Source organism: Protopterus annectens, chromosome 13.part0 (genome assembly GCF_019279795.1).
Source record: "Protopterus annectens isolate FY-2018-M chromosome 13.part0, PAN1.0, whole genome shotgun sequence".
Taxonomy (NCBI): domain Eukaryota; kingdom Metazoa; phylum Chordata; order Ceratodontiformes; family Protopteridae; genus Protopterus; species Protopterus annectens.
Window position 1 is genome coordinate 1,067,761,719 of NC_056747.1, and position 14,802 is coordinate 1,067,776,520.

General features: G+C 40.2%; 1 protein-coding gene across 1 annotated transcript in view; it reads right to left on the reverse strand.

Moving 5' to 3' along the window:
• The window catches only part of STAC2 (SH3 and cysteine rich domain 2), an 816,617-nt gene that overhangs the window by 222,294 nt on the left and 579,521 nt on the right, over positions 1-14,802 (reverse strand). Inside the window, exon 9 of the mRNA XM_044055061.1 lies at positions 5,069-5,120. Coding sequence (XP_043910996.1) covers positions 5,069-5,120 — 52 coding nt within the window. The remainder of the gene's footprint in view (positions 1-5,068; positions 5,121-14,802) is intronic.

Below are 14,802 nucleotides of genomic sequence, written 5' to 3' on the forward strand. Positions count from 1 at the left end.
TTCTCTGTGCTTCTCCATCAACACACTCAGAGCAAACATCACATCTGTAGTGCTCTTTCCTGGCATGAAACCATACTGCTGATCACTAATCATCACCTCCCTTCTTAACCTAGCTTCCACTACTCTTTCCCATAGCTTTATGCTGTGACTGATCAATTTAATCCCTCTGCAGTTACTACAGCTCTGCACATCACCGTTATTCTTAAAAATCCAGCTATTCAGTAATTCTTCGCTGCCACCCAGTGCCTGTCTTAACTCTTCCCTGAACTCCACCTCACAATTACCCTTTTTCAATTTCCACCATTTGATCCTTGGTGCTGCCCTCACACTCATCCTCCTCTTCTTGATCACCAATGTCATCCTAAAAACCACCATCCTATGCTGCCTAACTACACTTTCCCCAGACACCACTTTACAGTCTCCACTCTCCTTCAGACTGGCCCTTCTACATAAGATATAATCCACCTGTGTGCATCTTCCTCCACACTTGTATGTCACCCTATGCTCCTCCCTCTTGTTAAAATACATATTCACCACAGCCATGTCCATCCTTTTCGCAAAATCCACTGCCATCTGACCTTTTGCATTCCTTTGCATAACACCACACCTACCCATCACTTCCTCATCCCCTCTGTTCCCTTCACCAACATGCCCATTGAAATATGCTCAAACAGGGTATTTGTGTCAAATGCCTCACCATGTCAAGACAGGCAGTGTAAGCCATTTTGCCCTCATTCATTGTTTTGGTGACCTTCTCAAAGAAGTCTACTAAGTTGGGTAGGCATGACCTGCCCTTGATGAAACCAAACTGGGTTGGGTCCAGTGCTGGAGGTTTACTATATCACTACTGATCATTTTCATGATGATGCTTTCCATGGCTTTACATATAAGACTGGAGAGACTTATGGGGCTGCAGTTTCCAGGGTCTGTAGATGGCCTACCTTTGTGCAGAGGAATCACTGTTGCTATTCTCCATTCATGAAGCAAAAAGCCTGTTTGGGGGCTGCAGTTAAATAGCAATTCCAGACACCCTGATAGGTCATGTTTCATGCTATTTAGAAGGCATTCTAGGATATTGGTAGACTATTTATCCTTTGAGACATTTGTTTAGTTTGATGAGAGTGTTTTTATCCTTCTGGGTGCTGCACCTCCTATTTTCTGACATGATTTTCTTCTTTCTGTTATATAGCCTATTGATTTTGTGATTCCACCAGGGTGGCTTGTTTTTGAGTTAGTTCTGTACTTCTTCCAGGTGGGTGCAGCTGCCTCTTTGCAGCTATTAACATGGTTATATAGAGTTTCTGTAAACAGTCCTGCATAGGCAGCAATGTTATTGGTGTTTATGGGAGCTTAAAATTGTGCCACATTATCACTTAATAGCAGGAAATTAGCCATAGAGTAGTTCCTGAATATTACAGGTTTAGTTGGGAGTCCAGGTTTTATTTTTACTTCAAAGGAGACCATTTTGTGGTCTGACCTTACCAAGGAAGACATTACAGTAGGGGATGTGCAGCATTCTCCCATATTAGTAAGGACCATAGCCAGTATGTTTGGACCCCTAGTTCGTGTATTGAGAATCTGGTCCAGGGAGTTTGTGTTTACAAAGTCCAGGAATCTCTGTGCCTTTACATTTGGTGTCATATAGGATTCCCAGTTAACAGTGGAGTAATTAAAGTCACCCATGAATATTGTATTGGGTTGGTTTGTTGTTGTTTCCAATAAGTTTATTAAATACATGGTATGGGTCTCCTGGGTCATAGATGGGGACCTATAGCTTGCAAGGAAGTGGTACTGAATTTTGTCTATGGTGACTTGAACAGGGAGTATATTGGTATTCGTGGTCCAATGACTTGAGTATATGCATAATGTGGCAGATTCTAGCCCCTGATAAGCGACTGACCATGACTTTCTCCTTACTCAGCCTGGTGAGAGTGACATCAGTGTGTCTCACAATGGAGTCTCCAATGACCAGAATGTTGGATTGTGTAGTGGCTTGTCTTATGGGATTAGAAGAAAAGGCTCCATGAGATGTGGCTTTATGCGTTTTTTTTTTTTTTTTTTTGAAAGAGTGCATCATTTGGGGCTGCTGAGGGTATTTGTTTTGTGTACTTCATCTAGGAGTTCTTCTGGGTTTATGAAGGTTACAATTAAGTGCCTCAGCATATGTGGGTCTATATCTTTGCTTTGAATTTTGTGTGATGCTTGCAGCGTGTGTACTACTGACTTTGCCATTGCAACTGTGCTCTTAGTCTCTTTGTTAGACAGACAGTATTCCTTCCTAGAATAGTCAGTCTTTTCTATTTCCCACTTTTTCATGCACTCCTCCTTTCTTTTGATGACTTCCTGAAATTCTGTATTTCACCACCAACTTTCCTTATGTACCTTATTTCCATAATTGGCTCAGCTGAATATCTATTCTATAGTCCTCACACGCATTGTTTTGTGTCACTGCCATGTTTCTTCAACTCCACATATTTCATCCTCTTCTAGGGGTACCCTGAATAGTTCCTTGGACTATTGTGCTTTCTCTCCAGTCAACTTTCAGGTCATCAGCCTGGTCTCTGTTGACCTTAGAGCCTTCTCTGACCACTGCTTTCAGCTGATTGTGGCAACCAGTAGTTTATGCTGTGGGATGACTGTTTCATTGGGGATGTCTTTGCTACCACTAATTCTACCCAGTGCCCTTTCCTTACTAGGAAGAAGTCTGAGTAGGAATAAGAGACTGATAATACATGAAGACTTTGACATCAACCTGTTAAAATCCACCACAAATACTTTCAAACCTATGGCCAACCTCTGCCTCTACCAAATAATAAAAGAACTCAGGCCCAAATCCAGTAAACATCTTCTACACCTCTTAACCATAAATATCCCAGAAAAGTACATTTCAGAATTAGCAATTACTGTAACCCATAAAACACAAAAAAATTAAAATTAACAACTCAATGCTGACTTTCACAAAATTACAAAAAAGGGCTTTTTGGTTGTGAGCTTCATGTACGCTTATGCAGAGAGCTGCACTTCCCAAACTCCACATCTTGAAATATACTTTAAATATACTAAATCTAAGCTTGTGTAAACTTAGAGTAAAGGAAAAGCTACCTTAACTCCGCAGTTCCATGTACTCGCTGTTAACATTTTATTTTCTTTATTTATATGGGTATTGTTTAAATCTATATGACTAATTCAGTTTTGAGGAAACTTGATGAAATTAGACCAAAGCATTCATTCCAGAACTGTTAGTCTCCCCTTCACTTAGCAATCATATCTTTCTTTCCCTGTAAACACTACACAGATCCAAAATCCTACCTTTTCCATACATCCTTCAGAGAAAAACAGGAAGAAAACAAGAGAAAACTTCTCCCTGCCTTTAGCATCACCTACTTGCATGCATTCAACTTATCCATAGATACCAAAGCAGCAGTTAAATGGATAACTAGAATCCTGACATAACTTCAAGGTCTTCCCTGTGATAAGAAAACGACAACAATTATAACAAAAAGCCCTGGCTGACTAAGCAATTATGGTCACTGAATAAGAAAGAGGAAAATGGGGTGCTTTAAAAGTATACCTGTTCTAATAAAATAATAAAACATTCAGTCAACTAAGTAAGGTAACAAAAAAGACAATGAAACATAATAAAGCTAGCTACTTGTGAAACAAACAATCATCACTTCTTAATAATCCTAAACATTTGTAAAGGGATATAATTTGTATAGTGAGTAAAGAGGTCACAAATCCTAACCTACAGACTTTCTAACAGATTTTTCATGTCTCCTAGATACCAAAGTGCTTTCAATACTGAGTTCATTAATCAAAAATAACAATCTTACTCTTTCTGTCACTTGTTAATGTTAGAGATACTGCTTTTTACAAGATGCAGTAACTAACACAACTGTACAGAGCCAGAGACCTCTTGCAGCATACATCATCTGACCATGGTTCATCAATCCCTTAAAGGAACAAATTTTGAAATGTTGTCATATCTACAACTCATCTTGAAAAGTCCACACATCCAATTTTGGGTGAGGCGTGCATACAAGGAGTGTAGACTTCATACAGTACAGATCCTTTTCCATCAAAATAATAATAGCCAGCCCCACCCCTTACTCTATTTTAGCCCCACTGCTATTTTGTGTTTTTTCTATCTACCTCCTTCACTTCAAGCTAATTGTAACACAATTTGATATGCTGATGAGATGACAGGCTGATCTATAAACCTTTTACAAATCCATTAAAAACAACTGAAACAGGACCATAAATACCTGCCACATTGGCTCCAGAATAATTAAATTCTGAGAAATCAAAGCAATGATTTGAGGATTAAGGATTACCTCAGACAAATTCTAGCAAATTGTACTATTGCAAATCCACTAGGCATCAACCCCAGAGGTCATCACTTCCTAGTAATACCTCAGGTTTTGGCTAAACTAGTCATAGTACTTTGATCATCACATTCAGCAAACAAAATCAAAAATAATCTAAATCCTGTTTTGGTGTTTGAAAAATATACCTTGTATTCAATGAAAATATAAACTTGCTCTCATCCCCAGAAAGCAGATTAAAAACCCTTCTCAATAACCTATGATTTAAGTATGATGAGGATATTAATTGAGTGGGCTGAGACTGGACAAAAATGTTATGAATTATCTAAAATCTTATGACATTGATAAGATGTGTTTCTAGATGGAAGAACTAGCATAGGAAATTGTATGTGTGTTTATTTATAGAACAGTATAAACCACTGAAGTTGAAATTCAGAAATCTAGTGTCTAAGCCATTGACTTTATTGTCAGTGTTCACCTAAAATGCCCAGCTTTGATCAAATGAATGAAAAGTATATAAGTAACAGCCACAGTAATATTTTCATTTCATTGCTGTCACATGTATGCAGTGCACCTCCTCACAAACCATACATGTGCACACACAGACACACACATAGATATCTGAAGTCTGAAAGCATCACTTTTCTGAAGCTGCAGTTTCTTAGCATATCTAAACACCAGGTGGGTAGCTCTACATTTTTCACACAAAGATGCTCCTATATGATGTTCAAAGTCATACTTACCTTCCACCAGTCTTCATTAGAATCATCTATGACTATAATTCTGTCACCCGGACTGCAAAACGGAAAAAAATATATAAAAAGAATTAGAGCAGTCTTTCCATTTCACAAAACAGGTATTCAGAACAGGAATGTCTAAATAAAACTTTGTGAAGATAACTGCTATATTTAAAAGCTTTAACAAATTTGCAGAGTTTAAAGTCCTACTACATGGATTAGCAGCAGATTCTAATAGCTAGTCCTAGACAAGTTGCAGGCAATTTCTTCTATCCATAAATATTTTATGTTTACATTATGCTATTCCTTTTTCCTGAGTGTTTTTGATGTCATAACACTTTAAGAAGCCTATTAGGCTACAACATTGCAAACAATCATAAATACATAAGAAATACTAAGAAAACAATATCATGAAACACAGTATGCTTCTTTTTAATTTTTGATTTATCTTATTTATACACTTTACAACCACCTGCCACAAGTTATAAAGCCACTGCCACACATGTATCCTCTTTATGGAGTGCAGCATGGTTAAGACATGGCTGTCACCAAGTTACCCATCAGATGGAGTTTTGCCTTGAAGACATTCTACTCCTCCATGCATGATGGTGAGGCCCTGTGGGTTGGGCCCACAATGAGGCATGATAGGAGCATACTTACTTATATAACAGAAAGTACCACTACAGCTTATCCCAAGTTGAAGACAAATGCTTACTTGTAGCTCCACTCTCCATCAGAGACTGTAGGAAGAGCCCACATCCTGAAACACAAGGCTTCCACCCCCCTCACTGGCAGGGGTAAGCAGGCCCCACCTCATCATGCTCTACCTTCCAGCAAGTTGATCAAGCACTGAGGTCACTAACTGAACCTGGGTCTTCTGGGGTCATAGTCTGGGCTTCATCCCTGAGTACCACTGAGCTGGTTCAGGAGTCATTATTTTCTGTTGAAAGTTTCCACTTTGATGTCATATCACTTTTATGACATTCCTATACTCATATGATGAAAAAGGTACTACTCTTACATTAGAGCCAGAAAATGTAAATAAATACATTGTACTGACAGGCTAGCTCTATAGAATAATACCTTCCACTAGTCTAAAATGCTACTGGTCATGCCCTACAATTATCCACCCAGAGCTCAAGACCACGTAGCATTAAGCCTCAAAAAGAGAAACCAAATTCCAACACAAGGATACATAAAATCTACTTGCTGTGGTAAGAGGAACCAGAGCCACGGACCCCCACCAATACCAAACACAAAAGTTTAATAAAAGTTAAGCGCTTTTATTCCCACTTTGAAGGAACAGTTCCTTCAAAGTGGAGACAAAAACACTTAAAACTTTTATTAAACTGTTTTGTTTGATATTGGTGGGGATCCATGGCTCAGGTTCTTCTTAATGCACAAGGTGAATTTTACTACTAATCCTCAAAAATATTTCCTTCGATGTAACAGTTAGAAAAACAGACCTTCTCTAATTTCTCCCTACTACAACCACTTATTGCTATTATTCAAGATTTCATTTAAAACATGCATAATAATATGTTATCACCTCATATGAGTGCAACTGCTTCAAAGATAATAGATAAGTAATAGGTACGGTGTTGACCTTATTGTCTCAGATAAATGTATACTTCTGAATCTTTCTGATACATTTTTGAACTGTTTTGCCTTGTTGAAGCTCATTCCAATTTCTGAACTGTTGTGTTTTCAATTAGTAGCACAACATATCCTGTGTTATTGTACATTCACTTCAGCAATGAGTTCAGTTATTGTATGTACTGTGTAAAACTTTTCCATCTTCATTCTTTGATGCAAATAGTTTAATATCAACTATTTATACTTCAAGCTCTTGAGCCCCTTATGCTTGAAGACCAATAGGCAGAGACTTGAGCAACTTGTAGCTTGTACATGATACTTGTTCATGCTCAAATGTGAGCTCGGACAGGCAGATGTCATTTCTTACCCAAACACATTATTCAAGTTGGAGTGAGGTAAATGCTACAGATGTTGGGATGGAGCTGGAGGGGCATTTTAAGGTTTGGGAGCTTAAAGGGAGTTTTATGGTTAAGGAACAAGAGAGGCATTTAGAATTAAGGGAGCAAGAGGTCAGTTTAGGTTTTGGGAGCAGGAAGGGAGTTTAGGATTACTGAGTAATCAGAAAATTTAGTTTTAGGGAGGTTGGGGGAAGTTTTAAGCTTAGGGAGCAATTATTCATTTTACATTTTTAGGTATGGTAGGGTTAGGAAACAATAAATCAGGCTAGTAACTGGATGGGAGTTGGCATTAAAGTTAGGTCTTTGTTAAGGTTCTACAGTTTAATATGGTTTGGTATAAGAAGGGATAAACAGTTAAATAAGATCAAGCTTGTAGATCAGAGTGTAGTGTGCGTGCTGTCTTTAAGAAGCATGCAAGGCTGTGTGCGCACGTATAAATTCCAGACACATGCAATCCCTAGTGCCATTTTGAAGAAGCAGCCAGTGTGTAAGCATGTATGATCACAGTACTTAGTTTGTATATGTCGCTTAGTCATAGTCGTAAGTGTTACAGTAATGTGTTTGTACAGAAAGCTGCTTAAACAGAACCCATGAAGACTCATTTATAAGTGTACCAACACGAAAGTGACATGGTGTCAGAACCGGGATGGAAAAGAACAAAACATTTGGAGTCATGAGATGTAAAGGCGACAGCGAAGGTAGAACTGAGAGAAAACAGTGCAAACATAACCAGAAGGAGTTAAAGGTAATGAAAAGCAACAAGAATTATTTACTCGATGCAAAGAGGCAAGAAAAGGCATTGCAAGGGCATAAACAACATTATCAGGCAAACGGAAAGGTCAAAAAGTTTGTTAACTAAAGAAAATGTTTAAGATAAAAGTGTTTGATGAAACGAATGTGTTTACAAATAATACAAGCATGTTAAAGATAAAAAGAGCATGTTAAAGTACAAAACAAGCATGTTTAAAGCAGAAAGAGTATGTTTAAGGCATAACTGGGCATGTTTAGAGTAAAACAAGCACAAAGAAGAAGAGTTTAAATGAGCACAAAAAATAATAAATAAATGAGAAAGAAAAGGGGCACAGCAGAAAAAAACTAAAGCGAGGTGACTGCCATGTTGGACAAAGTGCTGTGTTTGGGCATAATTATGACTTTGTTTCATATAAAAAAAGTAACTAAAGTCATTCAAAGTATCTCAGAGTGTGTAAAAGTGCTTACAGTGTGTGCTTATTAGTATGCACGTATTTCAGAGTTCACTGTGCGTAGAGTGCAACTATCTTGTGTAATTCAACTGAAGCATGGTTGTTTGAAGAAAAGTTCTTGTGCTGGGTGTGGCTGTTTGCAGAGTGCTGACATTACTAAGTGCTTCTTGTACTATATAGAGTTGCCTGGCCAGGTGCTGCCATTTTAGGAACATTTCAGAGTATTGCATCTAGTCATTTACAAAGTGCATATATCTCAGAAGTCATTGAATTTGGGCAAACAAAATTTGGTTATTTGCTTTGTGCAATTGCTTAATGAGTTTCTTGTATTAATGAAAGGTGTTTCTTATAAAATATTACAGGAGTATTTCAGTGATCATGAATTGCTCAGTTGCATTGCAAAGTTCTCGAATGTTTCTTAAAGCAATGACTTTAATAAGTGATAATGCATGACTGTTTGACTGTTCCGTGCCTGCCTCAATTGCTAAATTTCCAAGCAAATATTTCAGCATTTTTGCCTTTAACAATTCCATTAACCGATGATTCAGCATTGCTGCCTTTACTTATCAAAATTCATAAAAGCATCTCAAAAGTCCGAGAATGTTATCGAAATTCATAAAAGCATTGCAAAGTCCGAGAAATTTATCGAAATTCATAAAAGCCTCGGAAAGTCCGAGAAAGTATTCCGTTAAGCTCTGTAAAGCAGTAAATAAGTTGAAAAGCTATTCTGCTGAGTTTTGTAAAGCATTAAGAAATTTAAAAACGTATTTTGCAAAGTATAATAAAGATCAAGAAACTTAAAAAGCTATTTCAGAAAGCACAGTGAAGCATTAAGAAATTTGCAAAGGTATTTCACAAAGTGCAATAAAGCATCGAAAAGCCTGAGAGGTTTATTTCACAAAGTCTAGTCAATTGAAAGCACTACGTGGTTATTCATTCACATAATACTGATAAGCACAAAGGAAGAAAGTGCAGTTGTAAATAAGAGCTAACCAAAATGAATGTTCATGAAAATTACTAATGCACGTGTGTGTGTGTGTGTGTGTGTGTGTGTGTGTGTGTGTGTATTTGTAAGACCCTTCACTGGTATGTGTTAATATGGCAGATTAATTTAGAAAACCACAACCACTTGTGTTTGATCAGAATATTGCAGAGAACTGGAAAATATTTGAACAAGAGTACAATATTTTTGTACAAGCAGCTTATGCAGATAGAGATACATACACAAGGGCATTTATTTTGCTGAATCTAGCAGGATCTGAGGCTATAGAAAGAAAGCGATCATTTGTATATGCACCAGCAGTGTATGAAGGTGAAGCTGCAGACTGCCATATAGGTTCATAGGTAGGTACTTGGCTATTTGCCCGAGGGCATTTATAAGCCTAGCCAAAGTGTGTCAGCTTTCACTGCCCCATTGATTAATTAACTGAGCCTCTGTCAAGAAGAGCCAATGAAGTGATCCCAGGGGTGTATTTTCTGTTACCCATCCACTCGTCAAGATTTCCCTTAAAGAGTATTAGTGAAGGGCTCTGCCTAATGTAGTTATGAATTTTGTTCCAAAGCATGGGGAGTCTCTGTGACAGGAATCTATCCCTCCATCATTTTCTATGTATTGTTGTAGTGAGGTTTAGCTCACTAGAGCGAGTGGCTCACAGTGACTTGGATTTCTTTAGGTGGAGCATGTCCATCAATTCTGAGTTGGACATGACTTTGTAAGTCAGGCAGAGATCACCTCTGAGTAAGCAATATGCCACTGAGTACAGCTGGAGTTTTTCCAGTCTGGCTGCATAGGACATATGTTTGAGGCCAGTAATCCTCTTGATGAGGTACTTTTGTTGTCTTTCCAGCTGTTGGAAGTGTCTTGTGAGGTACATCCCAAATGGGGCATTGTACTCTATGATGGATCTGATGAGTGACGAGTAGAGGGCCACTATACCCTCTTTATTTCTAGATGCAAACCCTTTAGTAATTAGATGGGCTATATAGAAGGAATTCCTAACTACTTTGGCAATGTGATTGTCAAAGGAGAGATTACTATCTACCTGGGTCCCCCAGATCTTTTATTACCTCTTCTGTATTAAGGGCACTGCCCTATGTGGTAATTCATGGGTGTTTTTCCCAAATGGGATGACTATGCATTTTTTGACATTTAGCTTAAGACCATGACTTTGACACCAGGTGTCCATCTCAGTAAGGCCCTTTTGGAGGATGTCCATGTCAGCCGGAGAGTCAATTATGGCTCCCAGTTTGCAGTCATCAGTGAACTTGGTTAGCCATAGTCCTCCTGTGTTTGCCTGTACTTCTGAGAAGTATATGCTGAACAGTAGGGGTGCTAGGACTGAGCTTTCTGGGACACCACTTGTGACTGGTTTAGAGCTGGACCTGGAGCCTGCTATTCTTACCGTGTGATTTCTGTTTGCAAGCCAGTTGGCAACCCATCTCGTGACATAGGAATTAATGTTCAGGCTGGTGAGATTTTCTATAATTCCCGAGTGGGCAATGGTGTCAAAAGCCTTGGTGAGGACAAGGTAGGCTGTGTGAACTACCTTTCCCTCATCTATGGCTTTGGTGACTGTCTTGAAGAAGTCAACCAGGTTTAGTAGGCATGATCTGCCCTTAACAAAGCCGAACTGGGTTGGGCCAAGAGTTTGGAGGTTCCCAATGTCTTTGTTAATGAGTTCCATGATAATGCCCTCCATAGCCTTGCAGACCAGGCTAGTCAGGCTTATGGGACAATAGTTACCAAGGTCAGTTGTGGCCTCTCCTTTGTGGAGTGGAATAACCATTGCTGTGCGCCATTCTATGGGCACGTAGTCTGTGGAGAGGCTGAGGTTGAACAGTGTGTTTAGAGGGGGGGGGGGTTAGTTTGTTCTGTAGTTTGTGCAAGACGCAGCCTGGGACACCATCTGGCCCCACTGACGCTGTGCTTTTGGCTTTTGAAAGGGCTGTTTTCACCTGTGCGTCTGTGATTTCTGGGACACTACACTTTTCCGGTATTGTTGTAGCCTCTTTTGGGGGTGAAGTTTGCACTGAATCTATTGGCCAGAATGTTGGCAATATCAGCGGGTTTAGTATATTTTGCGCTATTTTGCACTAGCTCAGAGCATATCTGCGAGCTGCCGCTTAGATTCTTGACATAGCTAAAGAAGGCTTTGTGGTTATCTTTCGAATCCTTGGCTATTTTTCTTTTGAAGTTAGCTTTGGAGGATGTTATGAGGGATCTTAGTTTCTTACTGATACTGATCAGGGATGTCTTTCCTTCTTGGGATTTGCTTTTTTTCTGAACTAGCTTCCTCCTTCTACTGTATATCCTCTTTATGGCAGGGGTCCACCAGACTGCTTTCCTTGTCTTAGGGGAGTGAGTCTTGGTTTTGCTAGGGATGGCACAATCCATGCATCCTTGTAGGTGCTCATAGAGTGCATTTGTAAAGGTTCCTGCATCTTGGACACTGTTATCCTTTAGCGTGGGGGCTGTGAAACTTACCACCTCTGTCTTAAGTAGGTAAAGTTTGCTATAGAAAAGTTTTTCACTGTGATTTCCTTGGTTGACGGTGGTGGTGTGGTGTGGACATCCAGAGTGATTAGTTTATGGTCTGATCTAACCAGTGACGGGTTGACCTCCGGTGTGGAACACCTGTCCCCCATGTTGGTGATGACCACGTCCAATATGTTTTCACCTCTGGTAGGGGAGTTTACCAGCTGATCCAGGGCATTTGAGTTGATAAATTCCAGGAAGGGCTGGACCTTGAGTAGTTTTCCCAGTTAATGGTAGGGTAATTGAAATCACCTAATATCAGGGTGTTCGGTAGGACCTTCATGTTTTCCAGTATTTTTAGAAAGGCGGAGTGGTGGTCCTGGGTCATGGAGGGTGATCTGTAGCAGGCCACAATTTGCATTGCAGATTTGCTTGATGTTAGTTGCACATGGATGATCAGGGAGGTATCATGCTGTGCCACTAACCTGGAGGTGTAGGTATCCTTGATGAATATGGATACACCCCCTCCTTTTGTGTTTCAGTCCATGTTCTGTAGCCGAAATGTGTGGTATGAGTTGTAGCCCGGTAGTGCTGGGGTGATCTGTGGAGCCTTGAACCAGGTTTCAGTTACTGCACAGATGTTGACATTCTCCATACTGAGAAGTGCTTCAAGCACATGCATTTTGAGATTTAAACTCCTGGTGTTGAGTAGCATAACCCTCATTTTATTATTTGTGCTGTTTACGGAGGTGGGTTTGACTTTTGAGCCTTGCCCAAAAAAGGCACTATGGGGGCAGCAAGAGCCTTGGCCAGTATTCAAAAGCCTAGGGGTGGCAAGTGCAAGCCGTTTGTTGCGAAGCAACGAGGCTTGTCAAGCATGTCATCCCAGGCTGACAGACACTGGATCCCCTTTGAATGACACCAGAAGCTTAGCCAATTGTTGAAATTGATCATTTTTTCTTTATACTGCGGTATCATTCTTGGTGAGGGCAGGATGCTACTCAGGGTCAGGGTCATACCTACCTGGGCTACATGATCAGAGAGCTCTTCCATGTCTCTTTTCATGTAGTCCAGAGAGGTACATCTCAGGTCATTCACACCAACATGAACAATGACAGAGTCATATTTGTACTCATTCTGGAGTGACCTGAGTGCTTGTGTTATGTGGCAGATTCTGGCTCCCAACAGGCAGCTAACAGTAACCTTCTCCTTGTCCAGCCTAGTGAGTGGGACATCAGTGTGCCTGACTATAGAGTCGCCTATTACTAGTGTGTTAGGTATGTTATTTCGCCTTAGGGGCTGTGATTGTGCGGCACACTGATTTTGTGTTTTATGTGTTGTCTGGTTTGTGACGGGAGGTGCAGGTTTTTTGGGTGTCTGCTTTGGAGGTCTCTGATGCTTTTGCAGGTTTTTATTTAGAGCCTCCAAGTATGATTTTGTCTATTTATGTGTATTTTTTGCCAGTGCTGGTTTAGTATGTCTATGTGAGGCTGGAGGTGTGGTGCAAGTGTTAACCTTCTCCTCATGACTGCCTGTTCCAGTCTTGGGTGGAGAGAGCTTAGCCTCCAATTTAGCTATATAATTGCATCTCTTGCATATGTTAATGTTTTGTAGTAGGAGGAAAGGGTTGTCTGTGTACATGAGGCAGTTGTAACATTGCCTCAGGATACCCATATTGTTATGCAAGCTAAATCCAGAGAAGACCCAGAGTGTTAAAAGCATATGTTCAGAGAAATGTGCAATTCCCAGACAAACATTACATTAAAGAGTCATTTGTTTTGAATCACAAGCCAGGGGAAACATTTGCAGCTTTTATAATCCTTCTATGTGGCACACCTCCTCACTAAGGGCTTTCATCCAGAAAAAAGGAGGTCATTGTCCCACTGTACTCATCCCTCATTAGACCCATCATAGAGTACAACGCCCCATTTGGTATGTACCTCACAAGACATCTGCAACAACTGGAAAGGCCGCAGAAACACCTCACTAAAAGAATCACAGGCCTAAAGCAGATGGCCTATGCTGATCAACTAAAAAAACTCCAGCTTTACTCTGTCGCATATCGTCTACTCAGAGGCGATCTCTGCTTAACATACAAGGCCATGTCAAACCCAGAGCTGGTGGATATGCTACACTTAAAGAAATCCCAATCCATCAGAGCCACATGCTCCAGGGACCTAAACCTTGCCATCACAATGAAGAAAACATGCTGGAGGGATAGATTCTTGACCCAGCGACTCCCCATACTCTGAAACAGACTGCCCACACATGTCAAGCAGAGTGCCTCCTTGGCCGTCTTCAAAAGGAACCTTGATGACTGGATGGGACATAGGAAATTTACCCCGGGGATCACGTCAGTCGCCCTGCTAGACAGGGGTCCAGGGAAGTAAATATTGTGGGAAGAAATAGCCAGGGAATTGTTATGGCTAGGCTTGTACAGGCCCTAGGGCCGATAGCCTAGTACCAACCTATGAACAAGACCAAAACGTGTCGGTTTGGTGACTTAAAAAATGAGCTGATAAAGGATAGACTTGTATGTGGTATTAACTGTGCTGCTGTGAAGAAGACTTTGCTTCATGACAGTGATATGACATTAACTAAGGCAACAGAGATTTGTCAGATCCATGAGGTGACAGAAAGATACACGAAAATGTTTACAAATGACAAAAGTATGGTTTCAGTAAGCTCCAGAGCAAACACAGACAGTATGTAACATGTGGCAAGCAGAAACAGGCCTAAGCAAACAGCAACCATAAGAATTCCAAAGAAGATGCAGCGTATTCCAGAAAGTTCCAGGAGAAGTGCAAGCTCCACCACCATCTCAGTGCCGTACAAGCAAGAGTAAACAAAACCAAAGTTTAGCTTAATTGTTAACTAACGAAACTGTGGTGGAAATCATGAATCTATGAGATAGAAATGTTTAGCATATGGTCAGCACCACTTTCAAAAGTTTTGCAAATCAAGAAAGCCTCACACAGTTGTAATGCTAGGTCATACAAGAAAACCAGTTGATCAAGTTAAGCTAGAACAATCAGCTTTCTATGTAGATGTTGTACCAGTGCAGGAGAA